General features: G+C 40.7%; 2 protein-coding genes across 3 annotated transcripts in view; one reads left to right on the top strand and one right to left on the bottom strand.

Annotated features, from left to right (window-relative positions):
- Positions 1-7,159, bottom strand: part of PARP4 (poly(ADP-ribose) polymerase family member 4) — a 38,573-nt gene extending 31,414 nt beyond the window's left edge. Inside the window, 4 exon segments of the mRNA XM_075081874.1 lie at positions 2,287-2,410; positions 3,844-3,925; positions 3,927-4,040; positions 6,620-7,159. Coding sequence (XP_074937975.1) covers positions 2,287-2,410; positions 3,844-3,925; positions 3,927-4,040; positions 6,620-7,159 — 860 coding nt within the window.
- CPAP (centrosome assembly and centriole elongation protein) lies at positions 6,795-25,151 on the top strand. Of its 2 annotated transcripts, none has more exons than XM_075082751.1 (16): positions 6,795-6,851; positions 8,350-8,847; positions 10,889-11,009; positions 13,237-13,381; positions 15,394-15,499; positions 15,699-17,322; positions 18,775-18,907; positions 19,770-19,935; positions 20,944-21,183; positions 21,795-21,894; positions 22,880-22,965; positions 23,656-23,751; positions 23,856-23,996; positions 24,095-24,179; positions 24,277-24,397; positions 24,805-25,151. In XM_075082751.1, exons 2-16 carry the CDS (start codon positions 8,467-8,469, stop codon positions 24,995-24,997), a joined length of 3,738 nt encoding a protein of 1,245 aa, XP_074938852.1. In that variant the 5' UTR covers positions 6,795-6,851; positions 8,350-8,466; the 3' UTR covers positions 24,998-25,151. The 2 variants fall into 2 exon arrangements, with proteins under 2 accessions (XP_074938852.1, XP_074938861.1); XM_075082760.1 differs by lacking the exon at positions 6,795-6,851 and adding an exon at positions 7,201-7,351.
- Positions 25,152-25,214: the final 63 nt, after the last annotated feature.

Below are 25,214 nucleotides of genomic sequence, written 5' to 3'. Positions count from 1 at the left end.
CCATAATCCAGGAGGAAGCAGTTTACGACCTGCTGCTCCACCTGGACACTCACAAGTCTACGGGACCAGATGGGATCCACCTGATAGCACTGAGGGAGCTGGCAGAGGAGCTCGCCAAGACACTCTCCATCATTTATTCGCAGTCCTGGTTAACAGGGAAGGTCCCAGATGACTGGAGGCTTGCTGGTGCACACCCATCTACAAAAAAGGCCGGAAGAAGGATCCGGGGAACTACAGGCTTGTCAGTCTGACCTCGGTACTGGGGAAGGTTATGGAGCAGTTCATCCTGAGTGAGCTCACCAAGCATGTGCAGGATAACCAGGAGATCAGGCGCAGTCAGCATGGGTTTATGTAAGGCAGGTCCTGCCTGACCAACCTGATCTCTTTCTATGACAGGGTGACCCATCTAGGGGATGAGAGAAAGGCTGTGGATGTTGTCTGACTGGACTTTAGCAGAGCCTGTGATACTGTCTCCCACAGTATCTTCCTAGAGAAGCTGGTGGCTCATGGCTTGGACATGTGTACCCTTCGCTGGGTAGAAAACTGGCTGGATGGCCAAGCCCAGAGAGTTGTGGTGAACGGAGCTAAATCCAGTTGGTGCCTGGTCACAAGTGGTGTTCCTCAGGACTCAGTTTTGGGGCCAGTTCTGTTTAATATCTTTATCAATGATCTGGATGAGGGGATTGAGTGCACCTTTAGTAAGTTTGCAGATGACACCAAGTTGGGTGGGAGTGTTGATCTGCTTGATGGTAGGAAGGCCCTACAGAGGGACCTGGACAGGCTGGATTGATGGGCTGAGGCCAATTGTATGAGGTTTAACAAGGCCAAGTGCCTGGTCCTGCACTTGGGTCACAACAACCCCCTGCAACGCTACAAGCCTGGGGAAGAGTGGCTGGAAAGACGCCCGGCGGAGAAGGCCCTGGGGGTGTTGGTTGACAGCCGGCTGAACATGAGCTGGCAGTGTGCCCATGTGGCCAAGAAGGCCAACAGCATCCTGGCTTGTATGAGGAATAGTGTGTCCAGCAGGAGTAGGGAAGTGATTGTGCCCCTGTACTTGGCACAAGGTGAGGCCGCACCTTGAATATCGTGTTCGTTTTTGGGTCCCTCAGTACAAGAAGGACATTGAGGTGCTGGAGCGTGTCCAGAGAAGGGCAACAATGCTGGTGAAGGGTCTGGAGAGGAAGTCTTCTGAGGAGTGGTTGAGGGAACTGGAGTTGTTTAGCCTGGAGAAGAGGAGGCTGAGGGGAGACCTTGTCACTTTCTACAACTACCTGAAAGGAAGTTGTAGTGAGGTGGGTGTTGGTCTCTTCTCCCAGGTCACTAGTGATAGAACAAGAGGAAACAGCTTCAAGCTGCATCAGAGGAGGTTTAGATTGGATGTTAGGAAAAATTTCATTACTGAAAGAATGGTCAGACATTGGAACAGGCTGCCCAGAGAGGTGGTACAGTCGCAATTCTTGGAGGTATTTAAAGACGTGTGTACATGGCACTTCAGGGCATGGTTTGGGAGACATGGTAGTGTTAGGTTGAAGGTTGGACTTGATGATCCTAGAGGTCTTTTCCAACCTTAATGATTCTATGATTCTGTGATTCTATTCTAAGTGTAATCTCTAGTATGTTGCCACAGAGTAACTAAATACCTACCCAATGACAGAACAGCAGTTTCTAAAAGTGAAAGTTGCATTTTGTTAATACTTTTGAGAGTGTTGGAGCTGTTTTTTTTTTCCTTTAACTTAGTAATTACAAACAGCTATAACAATATTGCTTCCCCATCATCTATGAGCAGTCTCAGTTATCTTGACTTTCAGCTCTCCCAAATATTTTCACGGGACAAAGAGATGTTCAGCACTTCTAAAAACAATAAATCGGAATAGATTGCAAAAACCCATGGGAACCACGAAAGGAAAAAAGTGAGCTCTAATCAGAAAATCATAAAGCTTGAGCCATACTAATGCCTGCTGAGTTTGTAGAAGCTTTGCATGCATTACGGAGCTGGACTTTAGGTGTACATTGAGATGGAAAAATGTAAAATCAATTTCCACAGTCAGATCTGAAGGTTAAAAAAAAAAAAAAAGCTGTTCTAAATTCATGCACACAGAATCCAGAAAATGAAGAAAGAATAATTTTATCTTCCACTACATTATTAAGATAATGAGAGCCATCTCCAGAAGTCACTGAAACAGATTAGGAAATGTTTTTTTTTTTTTACTTTGGGTTTTTGTTTCAATTTACAGAAATATCAACGTAGATGTATCAAAATATGTCTTGAACTTTATTTTATTTTACCTAAAAGTCCCCACTTTGGACTCAGTTCTTCTCTCACTGTCTTCAGCAACAGTAAGGTTGGAATCGCTGTTTTCTTTTTTCTTTGTGGTATTTTTATTTTCAGCAGATGAGAGGCCTTTCCCATCTGCAATCAAAACATTTATTTACTTGGTATAATATCTGGTTTCTCTACTTTAACTTATGAATACTTAATAAAAACAGTACTACTACTTAATATTCATAAATACTTTACACATTGAAACAAGTTAACAGCTTCTAAGGTCACATTTTATTCAGCCGTGTAACTGGCAGGATACAGAGGCAAGTACTGAAGGACAACTGCCCCAAGTGCCTCACGGCTAGAATCAGTACTTCCCTGGGCTATGACAGTGCTTATTCCCTGCAGGCACTTTGCCACCTTGACTTCTGTGACAGGAAGGGGAAAAAGGATTAGGGCACCTGACTGAGAGATACACTGTGCCACTTGACCACAGAGTCGGAGAACTATCCCTCCATGGCTCATCTTGGTTTTGGGGGTTTTTCATTGGTTGTTTGGTTTGTGTTTTTTTTTAAACATTGTAGAGATACAGTGTATGAATGCAGTTTTACTTTTAGCTTAAAACTATTTACGATTGCTATTGAATGGCATGCCCATGGCCTCTGCTGTGCAAAATCAGATTTGTCTAACAGACTCAATGACACAGGAAATGTACAAATGCAAGGGTCCTGATTCTCATTCTTATATATAGTCTGAAAATTGTACTGATTCATGACATGACAATGTTCATAAAATAAAATTTATTATTTCAAGAGTAATTACTTCTAAATATACTTAAATACTAGCACGCACCAAAATACAAGAGATGCAAAACTAAAAGGAAATAAAAAGAATAGTTACTAGGAAGAAAAAAAGAGAATTAAAACACTAATAACTTCCAGGGTGATAATTTTTCACTGACTGTACGCGTTAAATAGAATTATCTTTCTCATCTCTTTTTCACATTCTTTGGCTTGTCTCATAACATTAAAACAAACACTTGTCTTTTTCCTTTTACACAGAGTTATAGCTGTTTGCATCTGAAACAAGTTACATATTGGAATGCTTGAAGTTCTTCTGTGTTAATTATGTCGCATTAAGTATTTCTATCTCATGTTAAGCTGTTCTGTAGCTATTTTATTTTTTCATAATTTTTCTTTCAAAACATACCACTTCCTCATACAAAGGCATTGAAAACTGTTGAAATTAACTGAAACTTCCAAGTTACTGTCATTTTCTTTTTCCATTGGAGTCAAATAAAGACAGTCATTGGAGTAGCTTTTTTGTTACTTTTAATATGTTATCCACACTTCCAACTTGAAGTCTTATCTGAAGTTTCATTAAAAGAAAAAAAAATCACTGGAAAGACTCCACAGAATGGAACTAATATTTCTTTTCTGAAAAATTCTAAATTTTTTATCAACTTTATTGCCAGTTTCCATGGTTGCTGATTTCTTGAAAGCTGATTCTAAATGCTAATCTTCTAAACAATCTTTCCTGAAGTAAGTGATAGATGAATAAATTATGTCAAATATACCTACCCTGTCTGTCTGGTCTTTGGTCAGATGTGTCGTCTTGTGATTTATTAACTTTATATGCATCAATATGTAAAAGCTTCCCCTTTTTCAACTCATTTCCAAATGAAATCTGCACATAAAACAGGGAGCTGATACTTCCGAATATTTTTAAGATCACGACAGCTGAGGACATCAGCACTATCCACAAGAACATGAGTATTCTGAAAGACAGGTTACAATTACAGTTGCTATGCACATGTAACTACAATATTAATCCAAATACTATTTATTTGCAATTCATGCTGGTACAATGCTAGAGTCCAAAGGAAACATTTAAAAACAGGCAATGTTTTTGGACCATATTTTAACTGAAACATCTAATTTAGAGAGATGGTAGCTCTGTACTTCATCCATAGAGAGCAGAGAGCAGGACTCATTGAGGTGACAGTTCAGATCAACTGTTTAATATATTCATCAGTAACCTGGATGAATGGACAGAGTGTAACCTCAGCAAGTTTGCTGACGATACCAAGCTCGGAGGAGTGGCTGATACACCAGAAGGCCATGCTGCCATCCAGTGAGACCTGGACAGGCTGCAGAGCTGGGCCAAGGGGAACCTCATGAAATTCAACAAAAGGAAGTGCAAGGTCCTGCACCTGGGGAGGAACAACACCATGCACCAGTACAGGCTGAGGATTGACCTAATGGAAAGCAGCTCTGTCGAGAAGGACCTGGGAGTGCGGGTGGACAGCAGGCTGACCCTGAGCCAGCAATGTGCCCTTGTGGCCAAGAAGGGCAATAATATCCTGGGCTGCATTAAAAGGAGTGTGGCCAGCAGGTGGAGGGAGGTTATCCTCCCCCTCTACTCTGCCCTAGTGAGGCCACATTTAGAGTACTGTGTCCAGTTTTGGGCCCCCAGTTTAAGAAGGACATGGAACAGCTTGAGCAAGTCCAGCAGAGAGCTACGAAGATGACCGGGGAACTGGAGAAACTCCCCTATGAGGAAAGACTGAAGAGACCTGGGTTTGTTCAGCCTGGAGAAGAGGACACTGAGTGGGGATTTCATCAATACCTATAAATATCTAAAGGGAGGGTGTCAGGATGATGGGATTAGGCTCTTTTCAATAGTGCCCAATGATAGGACAAGGGGCAATGGGTACAAGTTGGAACACAGGAAGTTCCACTTTAACATGAGAAAAAACTTCTTTCCTGTGAGGGTGCCAGAGCAGTGGAACAGGCTGCCCAGGGAGGCTGTGGAGTCGCCTTCCCTGGAGACATTCAAAACCTGCCTGGATGCGTTCCTGTGCCCCCTGCTCTAGGTGTCCCTGCTCAAGCAGGGTGGTTGGACGAGATGATCTCCAGAGGTCCCTTCCAACCCCTACCATTCTGTGATTCTGTGATTCTGTGAAGTGAACTTTGGAAAGAAGGACATTGAGTTAAACCTGTTAGAACTCTGTCCCCAGCAGCCTTTCTCTCCCTTGAGTGAAGAAGATTTTATTCTCTTCCATTGTTGATGAATGCTACAACTGAATATTAGCCTCCCTTTTCCTATTTCCCTAGAGAACCAAACTTCTCAAGGAATTTTAGCAGTGTTTGGCTTTACTCTTTTTGAATGGCAAAATTTCCAAAATTCAAAATCAGAATAGAAAACTACTGGATTTAATCTCTCTGTTGAGTATTAATTAAATGCTGATAAACATTTTTAACTGGAATACTGTGTTGTTGCAGTACCACATAAGGAAGTTATGCAAAATGGAACTGCTGACAGTTACCACTGGCTTAATTCTTACAATTTTAATTTATGTTGGTAGAGATCCATAAGGCCCCAATAGCCTCAAAAGGATTTCACACAAGCACACAAGCTTGTACTTCATGATCAAAATTTAAATTGAACACTATTTTTAGCAATGAATCATATTTTTAGCACAGAGAGGGAGCTAAAAATAAATTTTTATCATCCAAGCATGAATAATCTGTAGTCCTGTAAAGCCTTCAGTGTGCAGGTAAACTGAAAACAAACCTCTACTCTATTTTCCTACTAAAGATGTCAAAGGTAGTGAGTGTGATGCTGTGCTTTAAAAAAGCACGAGTACAGATCCTTGTATTTTCTAGCACAGTAGCTTATTGCTGTTAATGCAGAATCCTGTCTGAGGACAATCATGTAGACAATATATTCATAACTGGACAAACCAAAGTGCAGGGAAGATGATGGATAGTTTAGCAGAAAGAGCTCTGTGGAACTATCGAAAGTTAACAGTGGAAATTAAAACTAGTAGTAGGCAACTGAAAGGGTGGCCCTGTGTTTATACAACCTAGAGCTGGGTTTTGTACCTGACAACAACAGCTGCAAGAACAGGTCACAGCCTGTGACGTACCACAAGTTTTTGCAGTGTGATGCTCTGCCACTTACTGGATTTTAGAGGAAAACACTAATTTCGCTTAGTAAGATAAACCATGCCTAAAGCACAAAATGTCAGAAAGCCAGGGGATGCTTTTTGCCCATTTATCTTTCTGTTCCTCCCTTACTGCAGCTATTTAAAGATTAAAAGGGTGTAAGCAGCCGCAGTAAAAGCACACTAAGAGTCTACAGCCTCACCCCTGCAGAAAACGCCGCACTCCGAAAGGCTTGCAGACCGCTGCCTAGATAGGAATCTCCTCACACACCGTGTCAGGACAGCCGCTGAGGAACACCGGCCCGATACGGCCTCCTGCCTCTTGAGGAGCGGCGCTGCCGGCACAGAAACCCCGCCTCCCCGAAGAGCCACCTCAGGAGCGAGGTGCCTGAGGGGATCCCCGCCACCTCTTCCCGCCCCTGACAGCCCCGGGAAGGAACGGGGGCGATGGCGGGCACAGTGTTCATGCCCATCAACGGCCTTTTCACCGCTGAGTCTCTTGGGAACTGTAGTTCGAGCGCCGAAGAGCCGCCTCGCAGCCGGCAGGGAAGGGGGTGGTTTGGGACTACAACTCCCAGCATGCTCGGCGCCGGGGCGGTGCCCAGCCTGTGGCGCCGGGAGGCTGTGCGATGGCGGCAGGTTTGTAATAGAAGGAGGGAGGGGGCAGCTGAGGAAGCGGTTTGAGGTGTGGTGCTGGTGCTGTCGCCTCGGTGCTTGTGAGGGGTGGCGGGTCGGAGCTGTCGCGGTGCGGGTGTCTTAGGGTCGGGGGAGCGGCGGGACCCGGCGGTGCGTTTGGGGCGACCTCTGTGAGGGAGGCGCCGGGCCTGGGCCCTTGGCTCGGCTCGGCTGAACTGGAGAGCGCGGCTGTGCTCATCTCCCCGCCGGAGGCCTTTGACGGGATCCCTGCGTCCCTCCTCTCCTCCCCGGGGCGCGTCAGTCTCAGCCATGCCAGCTCTTTCGGTTGTCATGAAGGTGCTGCTCCTCTTAGGCTTTAGGGGAGGCTTCAAACTGGTAGGCTGCCGCGCAAGGGTCTCCAGAAGGCAACAGGAAAAATAGTCTGTGAACCCCTAGGCTTGAATTTGCCTTCTCAAGGAGTTTGTACCTCGCTGGGAACTTCCAGTGCCGTCTCAAAACAGAAGGTAGTTGAAAAACATTTTTGTAAGGGAATTTCACTGTTTCTTCTAGTCACGGTTTCAAACTTCGGTTGAAAGTGTAAAGGCCTTTTGGCAGCAGGAAAGTTAAGCAGGAGCTGGTATGAACTGATCTCTTGGGAATGAGAAAGCTTTAAGAAGTTATTCGCAGATGGGCAGGACTGTTGAGCTTGGACTGCAGTGGTTGTCCTTTATCCCGTGGTCCCTTCTCTCCCTGTATTCGCTGGACACACGGTATGCACAGGCACGGAGTTAATTGCCCTGGGACTAGTTTGAGGTAGCAGGGCTGAGTTGCCAGGCTCTTGCTTGCCACATCATCATCGGCAGCAGTTCTGCCTCTTTTTTCTTCCAAAGTGAGGAAATCACTTTTGTGTCTCCTACTTACCTGAATACATTAATGTTTTAAGATACTTGTAGGAATTTGGTTATCGCTGAAACTTTTGCAGTCTTCAAACTTATTTTTTGATGGATTTAAAAAAAGAAACTGGTTGGCAGGAAGAAGCGAACAGGCAGCATGGTTGCAGAGTTTCTGTGAGAAACTAAAGAACACACAAAAACAATAAGTGCTGCGTTGAAAAATGTGCAATAAAATATATTTAGATGGACATATTTGAAACTTTGCATTAATAACAAGGTCCTGTGAGGGAAGTCTCTCAACTTCTCAAATCACTTCTTTTGCTGCAGGCACTTAAAAAAATTCTGAATACCTCTCTGTACTACTGAAGAGAATCTTATACACAGCTTTATAGTATTTGAGATAATACTAACTGCACTCAGATAAATAATGAGGTTAAAAGTTGGATTATGTTGACTTCTTGCATAGAAAGTGTTTGTTACTAGCTGTCCGAATTGTTTCTATTGCCTAGGGAAAAGTAGACTGTGACTTATCTTTGTAAATACACTAGGTTAGTTATAAGAAAGGAACTTTCTTTTAGTGGGATCTGTTATTGTAGATTTTTAATTTTGTTTATCTGCTTAATTTCTAGGTGCTAAAACCATCCATACCAAATACCTGGAACTTTGAAAGTTTTACTGTCCTAAAGCTACATAACGTAATATTGTTATGCTAATGCTGTATCAGCAAATGGAATACAATTTACAAGATGCCAACTGGTGAAGATCTGAGTCCTGAACAGAACTTCATTGCACATTGGATGTCCGATAGTTCCCGTGCTGGAGTCTTATTAGATCCTAATTTTATCAGTTTGAAAATCAACAAAGAAAATTTATTATCTGGACCTGGAAACATCACAGCTTTCCCTGCTGAAGGGTTGCGTCTTTCAGACAGCTGTTCTTTAAGTGATGACTCCTTGTGTGAAGAAGAGTCTGGCACCTTGTGTATGCTTCAGCAATATGCCCCTGAAACATCTTCTCCCATGGCAGCATATAATGTAGAAGCCTCTAAAACAGACTTTGTCCATGGTGAAGTGGATGGTCAGAATAAATCTGATCACAGCGATCCACTCTTACAAAAGCTTGAACAGGTGAAAGTTCTACAATTCCTTGATTACATTGATTAAGATTTATTTCTGCATACGATTTGTCATACCCAGAAGTAAGCAAACTTTGCAACATATGGAACACAGCAAGCTTAAAGAGCAAGTCCTAAGTCACAGTTATGCATGCGTGAAAATTGGTGTCCTCCTCATGATGTGCAGTTATTGAGAGTCTAACTTCAGTTGTTTCCAGCTGGTGCAGGTTCCAGTTTAAAATGAAATTGCATTCAGTGGCAGTGTACTTCTTGAAATCTTTTTACCTGGGAAGGTGTGCAGTTTTAGTGTTCTGTTGCTTCTGCATTTGAAGCTGTGGAAATGGGGTGCTGATCATTACAGTGATAGCACTTCACCACAGATATTCAAAACATGGTGAAGTTGTATGTTCTTGTATCTATAAGAACATCATCTGCTAGTTCTCGAAGTAACTATGCACACCCATGTGCCTGGTTCTGTTTAGATGGAGAGATGTTAGTGTTGAATATGGTGAAGTATCCATGACATTAGATAAAAAAGGCCTGGAATTACAACACTGTGATGTTATTGTTTTTTTCCAATGCAAGCACGTCAGTTAATCCACTGTAACTGGCTATACGTTCACTCATAGGTCTCCCCAATCACTAGCTATAAATTGTGTTAGCTCAAAGTGTTCATAGGCACTTCAGTAGATCTTGCTGTTAAGGACCAAGAACTCACCTCCTTGTCCACTCTGTTAGCAGCTACCTCAGCACAAATCCCTGTGTCTGTTCACTCGAGTGGGGTGTGGGGAGATATGTGTGAGTCTCTAGAGAAGAATTCCACAACTTATGAGGTACTATAAAAGTTTTCTCATCTATTTTGTGTGATAGGAAAATATTTATTCACTTTTTCAGTGTTGTCAGCAGTATCAAACAGTAGCTAAATGACAGATATTAGCTGGTTTAACGGTATCTTAAGAGGAATTAAGTCTACTGTCTTAGAGGGTTATTGACAATCTAATATATTATAAAAAAATTAATCTGATGCTTGCAATGATGAATGTAGTTTTAGATGTATGAGGTATTTTTCAGTTTGGTTTTCTGACTATATTATCAGAACAGGTAAAAGCATGATTTCTTTAATTAATCAAGTGAAGGGGTTGGAGATGAGACTTAGGCGATCTTCAGATCTTGATCATTAGCTCACAGCTTCTACTTCCATAGTGCCTTACTTCGGCTTTCACTGGAGTTCTAAGGGACTAAAAGGAGAATTCAAGGGAAATTTTTCTCACCTGTTGGATGACAGATGTGGTCCAATGGTTGATCTGTGGAAAGATTTAATCAGGCCTCCTGCCTTTCCTTTGGAGGAGCTGGGACCAGCACATATGTATGTGCTGGAGATACAGAGATAGACGTGGAGGCCCACAACCCATTGCTGTGGTTTGGTAGGGTACAGAATGTCCTGCCTTTGTATGGCCCTCGAGGCTGGTCTTGAGGCAGGGGTCAGGCACTCCTGCTACACAAGACAGTGAAGACTCGATTACTGAATTTGATCAGTATTTTGATTCTTTTTTTCATTCAGCTTCATGAGTCTTTTTTTCCCCTTGCTCTTTTTCCCCTTTCTCGGTCCTTCGTATCAGTACTGTTCACTGTAACTGAGATCTTGGAGAGAAAAAAACCTTCTCACTTTTTCTAAAGCTTTAATTACTGTGAAGTATTTTGCATTTTAATAAAAACATGGCATAGTGGAAGTTGGTGTTAAAAGAGCAGAATTTGAATGTTTTTCCCATGCACTAGAAATTAGTGTTCTGATTCCTATTTTTTGCAGGTTGGTCAATTAAAGACTAGTGGAACTGTTAATTGGGCAAACTGGAAATACCATGTGCATTCATAGACAGAAAAAACTGAAAATTTTGTTTAACATAACATTTCTTACTCTTAATTTCCTTCATGTTACACTTACCTAATGGAACATCTGTAAAACAGGAAATACCCTTTGTCTCGATGGCGCTAATCCTGTGGTCCATTCTAAGTAAGCCTAGCCTCTAATACATTTTTTTTTTTTGTTTGAAAAGCTGAGGGAATTGCAACAACAGAAACAGGAACAGCTAAAGAAACAACAGATGGAACAACTTCAAAGGCTAATGGAAGAGCAGCAGAAGCTACTTAGCATGGTAACTGGCCAGACAGTTCTTGGTAAGTTGAGGAAGAAAGCGTATGACGTACTTTGAATAAACTGAAGAATTTAATCTAATTTGCCAGTTAAAATCTGAAAGGGTATTTGGTGTTCTTCATCTTGATTAGTCAAAGATAAATGCTGCATCACTTCAGAGCCTGTAAGTTGAGTGCTACTGTAGAAGGAATACTATCCTGTTTTTATAAAAGGCCAGATGTAATTGTAACTTGATGAATATGTGCTATGATGGGAGCCCTTGTTCTGAAGAACATATTTTAAATATAAAAGACAGTGTAAACCAGTTGCTTTCCTTTCTGATTTGCTGTTTCTCACAATACTTTTATTGCTTTCAGCTATCACTGTATCCAAATGAAGTGGTCCCTCCTCATTTGTGCTCATGCAGCACAAATTTGTTGAGATGATGAACTGAACTGGACTAGGGAGCTGATCTGTATCAAAAAGCAAACACTTGTAACCTGTATCAGTTTCCAGTCTCATTTGCTGTGTGCAAAGGGACGGAAAACTGCTGAGCTGGAAAAACCTTCTAGAGTTGGGCAGGGGTATTTTCTCCTGTTGGCAGTATCAGTCCAACCTGACTTAAATAATTATCTTTCTTCCACTCTGCCTACCTGAGAAAGTGAGTTTAGGGCTTAGCCATAGGAGAACAAAATCCAGATTGCCTAATCGCTTATTCTTGATCAGTAACATAAGGACGGAGGCTGGTGATCAGTCTTGCTGTTCAGTGCCATTTCTTTTCTCCTGTGGAACAGTGGTGTTGTAATACAGATACAATGACACAGCCATATTTTTCTTTTAAATTCAAGGATATACTCTAATGGCTGAAAGTCAAAAGCTAAGACCTGGGCATTCAGCAGGCTTAACAGCTTTACACCAATTGCCATCACCTGGGTATCAGAATATCTTTGAAGACAGAGCTTATGCTCCGATTGTTTCTCCACATGCACAGGACAGTGATTTTTTACAAAAGTTAAACAACAAAGAATGCACCTTGTCTTTGAAGAACAGTCTTTCAGGAGCATCTGCCTCTCAGAAACAAGATCTGGGTGTGCCTCTGAAAATGCAGAACTGTTTGATAAACGAGGAAGACAGATATATTACTGGTTAGTCATTTACAGAAAGATAACTTGGCGTGTCATGGGATTTTTTTTTTCCCCCTTGTATTTTTTGAGCATAATTTTCTACTACTTATTGTGAAGATTTTATACAAGTGTTGGTTTAATTGATTTGTTGCGTGGTTTACTGGCAGCTTACAGACCTCAGAGTGTTCCTGTTGATGTCCATGTAAGTTTTGTTAAAAGCCGCATGAGGAAAAAGTCAGGTTCTTCTGTCTGTATGAAATGCTTGTCTGTTCTAGGAAAAAAATATAAACTTTATTGCTAAAGTTACATATGGTAAACACTGGGAAAATAGCAAATAATGATAGATATTGGATAGCTGAACTGTTTGGGCTGAAGTGCACCCATGTTTTCATGTGGCAAGTGGAAATAACAATCTGCCCAGGGTACACAATGTCTTCAGACCAGCTCTATTGTGACGATTAGTAACTGAACTGGAATTAGGAGTCAAGATGGGTTGATGAAGAGATCCCATCATATGGGCAATGCACTGGAGTTCGTTATCTTTCCTCCGTAGTTTTATCATTGGCACCAGCATGACTACTATGCTGCTATGATGGGAATTGTTTTGGTTTTAAAGAAGCAATTTAGTAAGGTTGCTGAAAACCTATAGAGGTTTTGGGGGAAAAGGTATGAGATTGCATTTCGTCATACTTCATACCAGCTTTAAACCTTTTAATCAGAGGGCTTGGTCTAAGAGGATGTGAAAGGATACTGATCTTAATTTATACATATATGTGTGTGTGTGTGTGTATATATATATATGGGAAACAGAAGCCTGATAAGAGAGCTGTTCAGTTACAGCAGAAATCCAAATTTGTTCAGCTGTTTTATTTTTAAGCCATAAATTAACAATAACAAAGATGATGAACAATCAGAATGGGTTACTTATGGTCAGTGGAAAATTTTTAATACATAATTGGATGTTCCTTTAAAAAGAAAGCTCAAATTCAAATAATTAATTTGGGGAAATCTATTTTATGTAGGAATTCAGACTACATTACCATGAAGCTCCCCTCTGGTTTTAATCTGACCTGAATGGTGCTTAAAGTATGAGTTGAAAACTGATCTGTTGTTGGGGAGGAAAAAAAAATTTCTATTAATTCAATAGGAAAAACCATGCGGTGTCCAGAACAGAACATGGAAATATTAATGGAGAGTGAAGATTATCACATTGATCCTTTATGTGTGGAAAGTGCAGATCTCTCTGAAAATTCCAGCGGAGGAAAGCATTTGTGGACTAATACAGAGGAAAGGTAATTCAGACCATTATTATGTGGTTTTTATCAAATAGATAACAGAAATTTGGTTGAATTCTGAGTCCTGATTGAAAAAGTCTGGCATTCTCAATTTGTGTAGCTTTCTCAACCAGTGTTTCCATTTTGCTAGGTACTGTGGAGACCTGTAGTAAAAGAGGCTCTGGCTTGAAATTATTTATGCTGTGAAAGATGTGATGTTGTGTATTGGCTGAAGAGGTGCGTGCAACCTGGGGCAATGATAGTTTAGAAGCATGTTTTAACTGCTTATATACTAAGCCTATATTATAATTACTGTTCCCAGTTTGATTTATTACAACCTCCTATCCACTGTTATGTGGCAAAAGTAGTAATGTGAAGGAGGCTCTATGTAAGGCTGTGACTTTTTAGTTTATTACCAGGAGTTGTGTTTGTTTAAACATTTGTGTATGGCTAAGAAGTAATAATAGTGCTTGTGGCAGAAGCCTTCTCATGTATGGTAAAAGCTTTGTTTATGGAGTTGATAGAATAAAAGTAGGGTTGGCATTGTTTTAAATGCCAAACTCTGCCTTGTCTGCTAGGTCATCTCAAAGACAAATACTTGTTCCAGGCTGTGGTGGGTTGAGCCCAGCCAGCAACTAAGCACCCACTGAGTCGCTTGCTCACTCTGTTCCCCAGAGCAGAATGAGAGAGTGTATCTGAGGAGCGAACCCAAGAAAACCTATGGGCTGAGATAAAAGCAGTTTAATAAGTAAAGGAAGGGTGGAGGGGGAGCCCCATGTGATGCATGTCTCCACCTCCCACAAGCAGACCAATGTCTACTTGGTGTCTGAGCAACAACTACTTTTGGAAGACTGAGCCCCCAGTTTTTACTGCTGAACATCATGTTATACGGCATGGAATGTCCCTTTGGTCAATTTGGGCCAGCTGTACTGGTTCTGTCCCCTCTCAGCCTCTTGCCCACCCCAGCTTACTTGCTGGAGGCATGGGAGTGCACTGTTCAGTAATAGCTAAAATATTGCTGTGTTGTCAATGCTGTTGTAGTCACAAATCCAAAAAACAGCACTGTATGGACTGCAATGAAGAAAACTCACTCTATCCCAGTCAGACCAGTCCAAGGCTGTGAAGGAGGAGGAGTATCAAAGGGGGACATGAGGAACACAGTTGCAGTAGCATTACTGGGCGGTAAGGTGGTACTGTAGGCATTGGTAGTATGACTAAAATACGAATGAAAGTTTGTTGGTTTGGGCAGAAGATGGGGTCGTTGAGAAAAGCAATGAAAGAAGAAACAGCAAAACCTACTGTCGTGGTTTAGCCGGCAACTCAGCCCCACACAGTTGCTTGCTCACTGCCCCACCAGTGGGATGGGGGAGAGAATCAGAAGGGTAACGCTCGTTGGTTGAGATAAGAACAGTTTAATAATTAAAATAAAACAACAAAAAAAATGCAATGGAAAGGAAAACGAGAGGTGCGAAACCTGAGGGGGGGGAGGGAGGGGGGAGCAGGATGAACTGCCAAAACAAACCGCACGTGACGCAGCCACTCACCACCTGCTGACCCGACGCCGCGCCTCCTCCGAGCAGCAAACTGCTCCCCCCTTAATGTACTGGTCATGGTGTCACATGATATGAAATGAACATGCCATTGGCCAGTTGGGGTCAGCTGCCCCGGCTGTGGCCCCCCCCCCGCCCAGTCTCCCGCTGACGCGGCAGAGCGCAGGAAACTGGACAGGTCCCTGACCACGACAGTGAAGAGAATTAACCCCTTTTCAGCGAAAACCAGCACACCTGATTATGGTATCTTTTAGATATGTATATTAAACTATAGCAGGGATTTGATAATCCATTTCTCAAAAGGTAAACAGCTACTGTTATAATGCATTTCTGAGATTAATTTTGACACTTAATGACCAAAGTACATCACAATTTGTCATCTTTTATGTAACTACACTTTAGGTCTTTGAAGAGCAGTGATGTTAAACACAGTTGTAGAAATGTAAGACTTGTGTTTTTTTTTTTTTTAAATTACACTAGACCTATTAAAGCTGCAATTCAGGACAAGAAACAGACATTTGAAGAATTTCTGGAAGAACAGATAAAACTAGAAGAGCAGCGTCGGGAGCAAAACCAGACATTACAGGTTATTTTTTTTAACTTTATAGTTCTTTATATATTGTGCCAAGGTGTGATAGGTGCTCTAAAAACGTACAAGGAATATTCTAGCATCAAAAGCTAACGCTGAATGTAATATTCAGATGTGGGGTTTATTTGCAGAAATCTTCAAACTGTGTTAGGGGCTCTTTAACATTTTGTGTTTTACTTTTCCCTCCCCTTTTCAGGAGACAAATGGATCAGCCATTCAGAAACCAGTGATCAAACGACCCTTCCTGAAAAGAGGAGAAGGCTTAACAAGATTCAGTAATGCCAAATCTAAAATTACGAAACTTGGAGAAAGCACCCCAAAACTTCAACAAAGAGCTTTAGATGACAGAAATGCTATTAACGTGGACAGATCACAAATGCAGAAGAAAATTATGCCTCCTGGCAAAGAGCTGGTTCCTGAGAACCCGTTTGCACCGTGCAAAAAATATAACCACCCTGATAAAGCAAAACATTGCACTATTCAGAAGAAGCTGGTACTCGGGAATCACAATGGAAAAAGTATCTTGCCATTAGAAACAAGAATGCAACCAGGAAAAAATCATGATGGGGAGATGAGAGATTCTTTCCCATCAGAAATTAAAAACAAAATAGAAAATAAAGAGAACATAGTAGAATTTGCTAAGTCTGATACTGGCAAAACTGGAAACAAATTACCTGGCACAGAAAAGCCTCAGTTGTCTCAGGAGCTGGCCAGTACCTTTTCTAATTCTAAATGTCATATAGGTCATCCTGTAAAAGATCCAGAACTGTCTTTTGAAGTTTCATTTCGGAACAAGATGGAAAACTGGGAAAAAGAAAAAGAAAAAGAGAATATAGAATTAGATGAATTTTTGTTTCTAGAACAAGCTGCAGATGAAATATCTTTCTCAAGTAATTCCTCTTTTGTGCAAAGGATCTTAGATCAAGATCGGCAGACTTTAAAAGGCCGTAGAATGTCTTCTACTCCTATCAAGGCAAAACAGCAGCAAGTAAAGGCGCTGGCTGTTGAACTTATAAATAGGAGAAATAAAAAGGCAGACTGTATGGCACAGGGAAATATAAATGATAGAGGAATTACGCATACAGTCTCAAATTCAGAAACAGCTTTTAAAATGAAGGATCCACTGAATAAAACGGACAGTGTAATATTTTCAGCTTCTTCCATGACAGCAGCTCCTGTTTTAAAAAGTAATCAATGGATTGTAACTGAAGATAAGGATGAGGGAAATGGTGATACTACTACAGATTCAGAGAGTGAATTTGAGACTACATTAAAGCAGGAAAATGAAGGTGTTAAGACATCATTAATGAGCCATAGAGAAAGTGATCCGGAATTTTTCGATTGTGGAGGTTATGTTACAGACATCAGCAAAGAAAGCAAAAATGGAGATGCTGGCCTTGGCTTGTCAGACAAAGATTGCAGTGCGCTATCGAAGCAGAAGATCAGAAAAACTTCAGACCATCAGAGAAGCATATCTTGTATAAGCAGGAGTAAGTTTGAGTTTGATGATGAAAGAACATGGAGTGATCTTGATGAAAATTATGTTAACAATGATTTACCTGAAAAACATAGCAAAATACCTCTACAGACAGAGTTTTCCAGTAAGAATGATACAACTGTCCCAGATAAAGCAATGAAGAGAAAAGTTGCCTCAAAGAGGGGAGATGAAATGTCCAAAGACTCTGCAGTGGACAGTGATTCAAATGAACCTCCTGTATCAAACCTGATGATGAAACTGTTTCCTTCACTGAAACCGAAACAGAAGGCAGGCTGTCGTTCAGAGCGTGAAATCACATCAAATGTGGAACAGGTGCCAGGAGGTGAGAGAACAGCAACTGGTAGGAAATGTTGAAGACGACATATATTACAAGTCTTTCCTTCTAACGCTTCTAACGCTTAAGCTGCAACCTGACTTTACACCAAAGGGTGTAAGTACAGACTTCTGCTGCAGGGAATGGCCTTGTTCTCACCTTTCATTTCCTCTCCTGGTTGCATGGCTGATGTCAGATCTAACAATTATGCAGCTTGCAGTACGAGTATGATCAGTGAAAAGTTTTTTTTTTTTTTAATTTTTTTTCCTGGAGGCTAGTTTCCTGTCAGAGCAGCTCATTGAACTACCATGATCTGGAGCTGCTTGCTCACCGTTTCTAAATCAAGGGAAGTGCCAAAGGCATGCCAAAAAGGAAGCGGTACCTCCCTTTCCAGTGACAGTGGGCATTTACATCACAGTAGGGTAATGCTATGCACTGTTAGGTTAGCTCGCTCCTCTTATAAAATATAAGGAGGCAGCAGCCCTGTCCATATTGTCTGACAGTAGTATAGTATCTAGAGAATTCACATGAAATATGGGAAACATGGATTCATTTTTCTGCTTTGCCCAAGTTGATTTTGACCATGTGGTTATAGTCTGGGGAAGGACTGCCTCTGAAAGCTCCTGCTGAAGCTGTTGCATTTATGTGAGATCGTTAAAAACGCAGTTGTTCATGAAAGCATGATGACATAGCCTAGCATTTAAATAATTTCTCTGTAAGGTGGTGAGATCTTGGTTTCAAACTCTGCCCCAATGAATGTTTAGGATTTTAAGTTTTTATGAAAAGTTCATATGAAAGCTCGTGCTTCTCTTTATTGTTTTGTGGAGAACTGATTTTGTGGGGTTGTCTAAAGATGCCTGCTAGGTGTTTGCAGGAAGAGGGGTAGAGATTTCTTTACTGAATCTCAGAGCATTTAGGTGTGAATGAGGCAGCTACCTACACTGCAACATCAGAATTTAGGCGCTTCTCTTGCATACTCAGTATGAAGTGGATTAATTGAAGTGGTGAATGTACAGGAAACTGGAATGGCAAGAAAGCTTATGAATCCTATTATCAGCCTCAGCAATAGATGTCACATCAGTGATGGGTGTAGGCAGACTTTGTTGTGAATAAAACTTGGAAAAACTTACAACCATTAACTTTCCTGTTTGATGCTTGGCCCTTATACCTTCATTTAATTTCTCTAGCTTGATGTGAAGCCCTTCACATTCCAATTCTTAATATATATTTAGTTCTACAAAGATGATAGAGATAATAAATATTTGATGTACTTGAGTAAATAGTGCAGAGTGCTTTAAAATGTCACTTCTGTGTTATTTGAATAGTAGAATTTTTTTGCAATACTGCTACCATGTCTAAAGTAGTATAACTTGATTTTTTTTTTTAAGTGGTGTGTGTGATTGTTTACTTCAGTCTTATGGATGTTGCTTAGGTAACTTGCATCTGGGTATTCTTTGACAGGAAACACTGTTCCATCCCAGGTACTGAGAGAGAGACTCACTGAATTGGAAGCTGAAATAGAGAGATTCAGAGCTGAAAACACAACTCTAACTAAACTCCGTGAAGAAAGAGAGCATGCCTTGGCAAGTATCAGGTAATTTTTAATGGAAATGTTTTGGTGCATTCACTTACACAGTATGATCCAGACTATCATAATGTCCAGTTACCAACAGCATAGATAAATAATTGGTGTGTTTCAGTACCAGTGGAGACATGGGTCAAGAAACTGGTTGTGGCTCCATGTAGATATTAAACTCTAATTATTGCTTACACACAAATTATAATATTAAGAACCCCTGCTAGTTTCATATGATATCCTTGAAGGCTATGCTTGGGAGAATTTGTGTATTTTTGTTCTGAGCGATAACACAGTCCTAAATCAGTCTTGCAAAACTGGTCTTCATGCTGACGCATCTGATGCTCTTCCTTTGGATTGAACGTTCGTGTGTACAACCCGAGAATACCTGCATTTGAACTGGGGGACTTGTAAGCAACGTACAGAGCAGAATAACTGTCTCTGGTGACTGAAGTGTGGCACACCTATTCCCGCCAAAATCACTTTTGTTTTGTTTGGAAACAGCATCCTGTTGTTGGCCAGTGTTTAATTTGTGGACAACTCCTGCTGTTAGCAGGTTCTTTTCCCTGGCGTTTTGGGGGGAATGGCGTTCTACTGCTTTGGAGAGTGTTGGAAGATTTTAGCCAAAGCTTTTTTAAATTCAGGAAAACTTTTGTGACTAGAAGATATAAAAATAGAAATCATTGGACTTCAAACACTAGCTGTGTGACAGTTCTTACTCCTTAAATAAGTAATACCATTTATAGGTAAGTCTTCCTGGGGGTAACAGATGCTGGATTGGAATGAATGACCACAAAATTCAGTGTCTTCACCTTCTTCCTTAAAATCCAGAATTGAAGTAGTTTTGGGCTAAAATGACATCTTTGTTTCATAATTATAGGAAAGAAATTACAGACTTTCAACAGCAGAAAGCCCGAGAACTGGCTGAAATAGAAGAATATAAAAAAAAGGAAATGAAAAAGCTGCAAAAGGAGCGTAAAGTTTTTGAAAAATATACCACAGAAGCTAAAGCAATTCCAGATAAAAAAGAACGTGATGAAATTCAGGTATAAAAATATATTATTCCCCTAGTCTACTCAGGAACACTTAAATTAATTTAAGGGCAGTCAAGAACTAAATTCTAACTTAATTGAAAGATTTCAAGTGATCTCAAGATGGGAACTGTTAGTAGACATGGCCTAATTGAGGAAAGAACTACAGTCTTCACAATGTTGTTGTTTGGTGTTAAGGCAAAAACCCCTGATCAGCAAATAATTTTGTCACACCAAAAACTGTTCACAACTATGGTAGAATGATCTTCAACTTTGATACAGAATTACTGTAGCTTATGTTAAGTTGTTAGTTTTTATTCATGTTAGTGGATCAAAATGCAGACTAGAACTGTACTTGAGTTTTATCCATCTGTAACTGTTGTAAAGGTAGTAGTCTCTTACAAGTTTCAGAGTTACATTTTGTTATTACTTAGTTGTAGTCTTTAGGTATCAGAGATGTAAGAAACAAGATCTGTTTGTTCCTTCATCGGCAGGATGTATGGTACATGAGATGTACAGACAAGTTGTATTAAACGTCACACATGGACTTCCCTCCTCCTTCCCTACAGATTTCCCTTACATAACTCCAACAGATTGAAGTAACATTTGCTGAACTGGCTAGGCAGATTCACATGTGTTTTATGGGATTGTCTCCTCCCTGTTTTCCTCTGTCAAGGTTTTTGAAGGGTTCTCTCAAGGGTAGCCTAAAGATTTCATGTTTCTGTCTCGAGCGTATTTGCACTGGCCAATCTGTGAAGCGTAAAGGATGCCAAGAGGGCAATAAAGACACTTCCTGTGATTGAAGTTGAGCTTACAAAGTGGGTAGTCTAAAGTAAATAATATCTCTTTCAGGATGAAAACTTCTACCTCTCACCCTCTGCCCCATTAAGCTGATCTTTTTTTTTTTTTCTTCTCCCCACTCTTGTGCTTTTTTTGTATGCTTGTATTTATATTGGGACATTAAGATATTTTAATATTTTAAAAAGTGAAAGCTCTTTAATTTATAACATGCCTTTTTCTAAGGCTTTGAAACAGCAAATTGCAGAGTTACAGGAAGATTTAAAACGAAAAGAGGGAAAATGGTCAACCACCCATCGACGCCTGAAAGATCAAATAGAAGCTTTAGTAAATGAGAATATGGAGCTAAAGGAGGAAGTCAAAATTATGGAGAGGTTTCGTCTAGAAGCCTGGAAGAAAGTAGAAGCTGCTGGAAGCAAGAAGAAAATAGAAAATGCTGGGATGACTCTAAAAAGAGCAGAATCTGTAAGTTACTGATCTTGGTGTTTTAAATTAATCTGTGTGAATACTCTGGAGTTTTGGGTCATAAACTTGGAATCCAATAGTTACAACTTAAATGTTTACTTCCAATTTACTCATCTTGGGACTGCGCTAGTGGTGACAGACGCAGAATTTTGTTAATAGCACATTCTCTCCGAATGCCAATGTTCACAATGTGCAGCATCCATTCTGTTGAGGAACTCATCTTAGGAAGTGAAAAATAAGCAATTGTAAGAGAAAAATCGTAGATGGGTTCTAACCTGTGAAACCCTGTGCCTTAAGGATCAGCCAGGCAAACCAGGCAATTCACCATTGTCCAAAGTAGTTATATTTAGTTTTGAAATGCAAACTTTTATTCTAGATTGCTTGCACCAAATTAGCATTCTGCAGTTGTTGGTAGCGAGGCAGCAGGCAGAGGAAAAGTTCCAAAGTATAGCTTGGGCTACAACACATGGGCCCTCCTGTTGACTAAATCTCAAAAATGTATAGGTTGTGCAGAAAGCTTCCAGTAATCTTCATGTCACGTGGTGTATAAAGTTTGTGGCTGCTGTATGAATGAATGTCACATAACCCACAAATAATTTACTTTCTTTTAGTGTCTATCAAATAGAGGCCCAAAAAGTCAAACTGCATCTCTGCTTCTTCCAGTACAGAAGTGCAGCAAGATAAACGGCAAAAGTTATTCACAGGCAAAAGGTATAAATGTTTGTCTAATCAGAGAATTCTGTTAACTCTGAAAAAAATCAACGTGGATTTTTGCTTTTATTAAAAAGAGTGCATCGCCACCTCCAAAGCAGATAGAGAAGAGTTGTAACGGGCATGAGCGTATGGATAAATAGCTCCCAGGGTAAGATTCTGGAGGAAGCTGTGATGAGACCATTCTTAGAGGAAAATGCTTCTGGTCACGCGTGGTGAGCTGGAGCATACCAGAAGGTGCGTTCTGTGATCCAAAATGGCATTCATCGCCAATGTTCTCCAAGCGGCGGATGTTGATTAGCTGACTATGTCGGTATCATCACAATTGCTGTGTCTCTTCAGAACCTTCTGTTACCAGGATCTGTAATTGCGTGGGCAATGCCTTAGCAGGTGCTCCTTGCTCACAGTTACGAGCAAATGCCGTTGGCAGCTACACCCGTTCCTAATGAGTAAACGCGTACAGAAAGTAACTGGAGGGTACTTTTTGACACCTCTGGCAGCTCACGCAACCATCGTGTTCTCTGTTAGAGGAGCGCGTTCCAGAATTGAATCCCTTGCTGGTTTTATTTTGGTAATCTTTCTGGTGTGCTAGGAGACATGGGAAAAGGCTGCCAACCAGTTCCTGTTGAAAGGTGACATTAGTCTGCCTTTATTCGTTATAAGGCATAACTTTAAAAATGTTGTCTAGATCCGCAGGGGGGGGAAATAATTTGTAGATCTACAGAAATGAAATAGGAGAGACAGTGCAAGCATTGTGCCTGTTGCAACTCTCCCTCAGTTGTAGTTTCTTGCTGACAGATGAAGCAATGACATACCTCTGGGAGCTGGCTTATGCCATTCTTCTCATAAATATACTTTCAGTTTCTGCTGCACTTAAATGTAGGTGTCTTGCGCAGCTCAACCTCATACTTAATTATGATTGTAACGCTTAAACTGTACTTTAATTTTACTGTCTGAATTAACTTCATTACATGTTTCTGAGTAGGAAAGCTTTCTAGAACACCTGCTAATGACAGAAGCGACTCTGAGACAATGATGGCAACAGAAGATTCTTCTAGGACTTCTATGGTAGTAAGTCCTGTATCCTGATTATTTTTTTTTTTTTTTTAAAGGTGGGAGAAAAAGCCTGAAGTAAAACAATAGTCACTTGTACTTAAATGAGTGTCTGGAGGGTGACTGGTGAAGCTGTTGACTCACCTTCTTATGTTCAACTGCAATTTTATTGTCATACCAGAAAACGGCTATGTAGTGGTCAGTGCAGAGTGTTTTACCTGTGTCTAGTAATTGTGATGTTCTTTGACTGAGGAAAGAAAATAATATCCTGCGCCCCGAATTCTGCAAAATGTTTCACCTTTGAGAGAGGGGAAAAAGATAGATGTTTTTATGTTCCCTGTAGGGCAATCGTACAAGAATCAACTGTTGCTGTAGGTAGCATTCAGGTTTTATGAAACTTCAACTGCTCCATACCTTTGTATGGATGACTTAAGGTGGTTGAGCACTACACTACGACACACCACTAAATTCCACTTCAGTCCAGACTACAGTTGACCACAGACAACCATCTATAGCTGAGTCTCAGTCTTACCACTTGAATTCTATCAGGAGTTAAATAAAACCCAGATTGTGTTTATGCCTTTCTATACTTGTCTTCCTCCTGATGCTCCTTTTTTCCTAAAACACCTGTCAGCCTAGGAAAAAAAAAAAATGTATAAAGACAAAGCTTGATTTGAGTTTATGCTTAGATTAGTGTTGTGATTTCAGGACATCTCTCCTAACGAAGGTCATGTGTCATCATCTGGACCTGCATATACAGACAGTGAAGAGATACAGAGAGAAACTGCTTATCCTGATGGAAAGGTAAAACGAGAGCTCGGTACCCTGAAATTCCACATGCAGCTGTTGTGAAACAAGTATGTGAGCATGATGGCTCAACAGTGACCTCGCTGTAATGTATTCATTAGGTTGAAAAGGTTTTGAAAAATGGTTGTCATCTCATATTTTTCCCCAATGGGACATGGAAAAAAGTGGATTCTGATGGGAAGACCATAACTATAACCTTCTTCAATGGGGATGTGAAGCAGGTTATGCCTGATCAAACAGTGGTATGTAGCCTACATCTTCTGCACTTTTCTGTAAGTACTTATGCATGCGTGTACAAAATTTCTCACCAGTTATGTTAAATCTCAACTGTTTTCTGCAGATTTATTACTATGCTGATGCTAAGACTACACATACTACATACTCTGATGGCTTAGAGGTCTTGCATTTTCCAAATGGACAAATAGGTAAAGAAATCATCCACCCCAACCAACTCTCAAAATTGCTCCCCCTGTGTATGCCTGCAGTCACGTAATAAGCTTATTGCCTCAAAATACATTTCAGAGAAGCATTATCCTGATGGCAAGAAAGAAATTACTTTCCCTGATCAAACTATCAAAAACTTATTTACGGATGGGCAAGAAGAAAGTATCTTTCCAGATGGTACCATTGTTCGTATCCAGCGGTAAGCTTTGCCTTGTCAGGTACCCGGGACTGTTGATGGGCAAGTAGCAGCTAGGGCTCACTGGCAGAGGCAGTACAAGGTGACAATTCTATGTCTAGAAATTTACATTTCAGCATACTGTACTGTAAGCATGTATTTACTGTTTGAAATTTTTTGTTTTTGAGAAAGCACAGTAAAGGCTCCCAAGTATAAAGAAGTGATGTCAGTTTTGCAGAAACAGGTTGAGTACCGGCCAGCTGGGATGATATTTAACAAAACAGGCTTCTCACAAATCCTCTATTTTTTAAGTTCTTCCTTCATTCAGGCTTGCATATTGAATATTTGTTCTGAGATTAAGCTTAAACCTATGTATAATCCTTACAATGTTGTTTGTTTAAAAAATCCTTATATATATTTACTTAATGCAGAGATGGAAGCAAAACAATAGAGTTCAATAATGGCCAGAGAGAGCTACACACATCACAGTTCAAGAGACGGGAGTACCCGGATGGTACTGTCAAGACCGTGTACCTGAATGGACAGCAGGAAACCAAGTATGTCTCTGGGAGAGTAAGAGTAAAGGACAAGGATGGTAATATTATCATGGACACGAAGTTGTAGGTGATGCCAGAACTGCTGGAAGTGTTAGCACATGAGCAAAAATAATGTACATTCCTGTAAACAAGAAGAAAAAACCCTTTAAACTTGTTACGTGTATATTGTTTATAGTTTTCCTGAAATAAATTTATTTTTCAGTGGGTGTTACTATATCAGAGCTTTTCCTACTGTTTTTCCCATTTCTGCTATTAAGAAGCAGTTTATTGATTCAGTGTTCTGT

Source organism: Phalacrocorax aristotelis, chromosome 1 (assembly GCF_949628215.1).
Source record: "Phalacrocorax aristotelis chromosome 1, bGulAri2.1, whole genome shotgun sequence".
NCBI lineage: Eukaryota > Metazoa > Chordata > Aves > Suliformes > Phalacrocoracidae > Phalacrocorax > Phalacrocorax aristotelis.
This window is presented reverse-complemented; position numbering and strand designations above follow the sequence as displayed.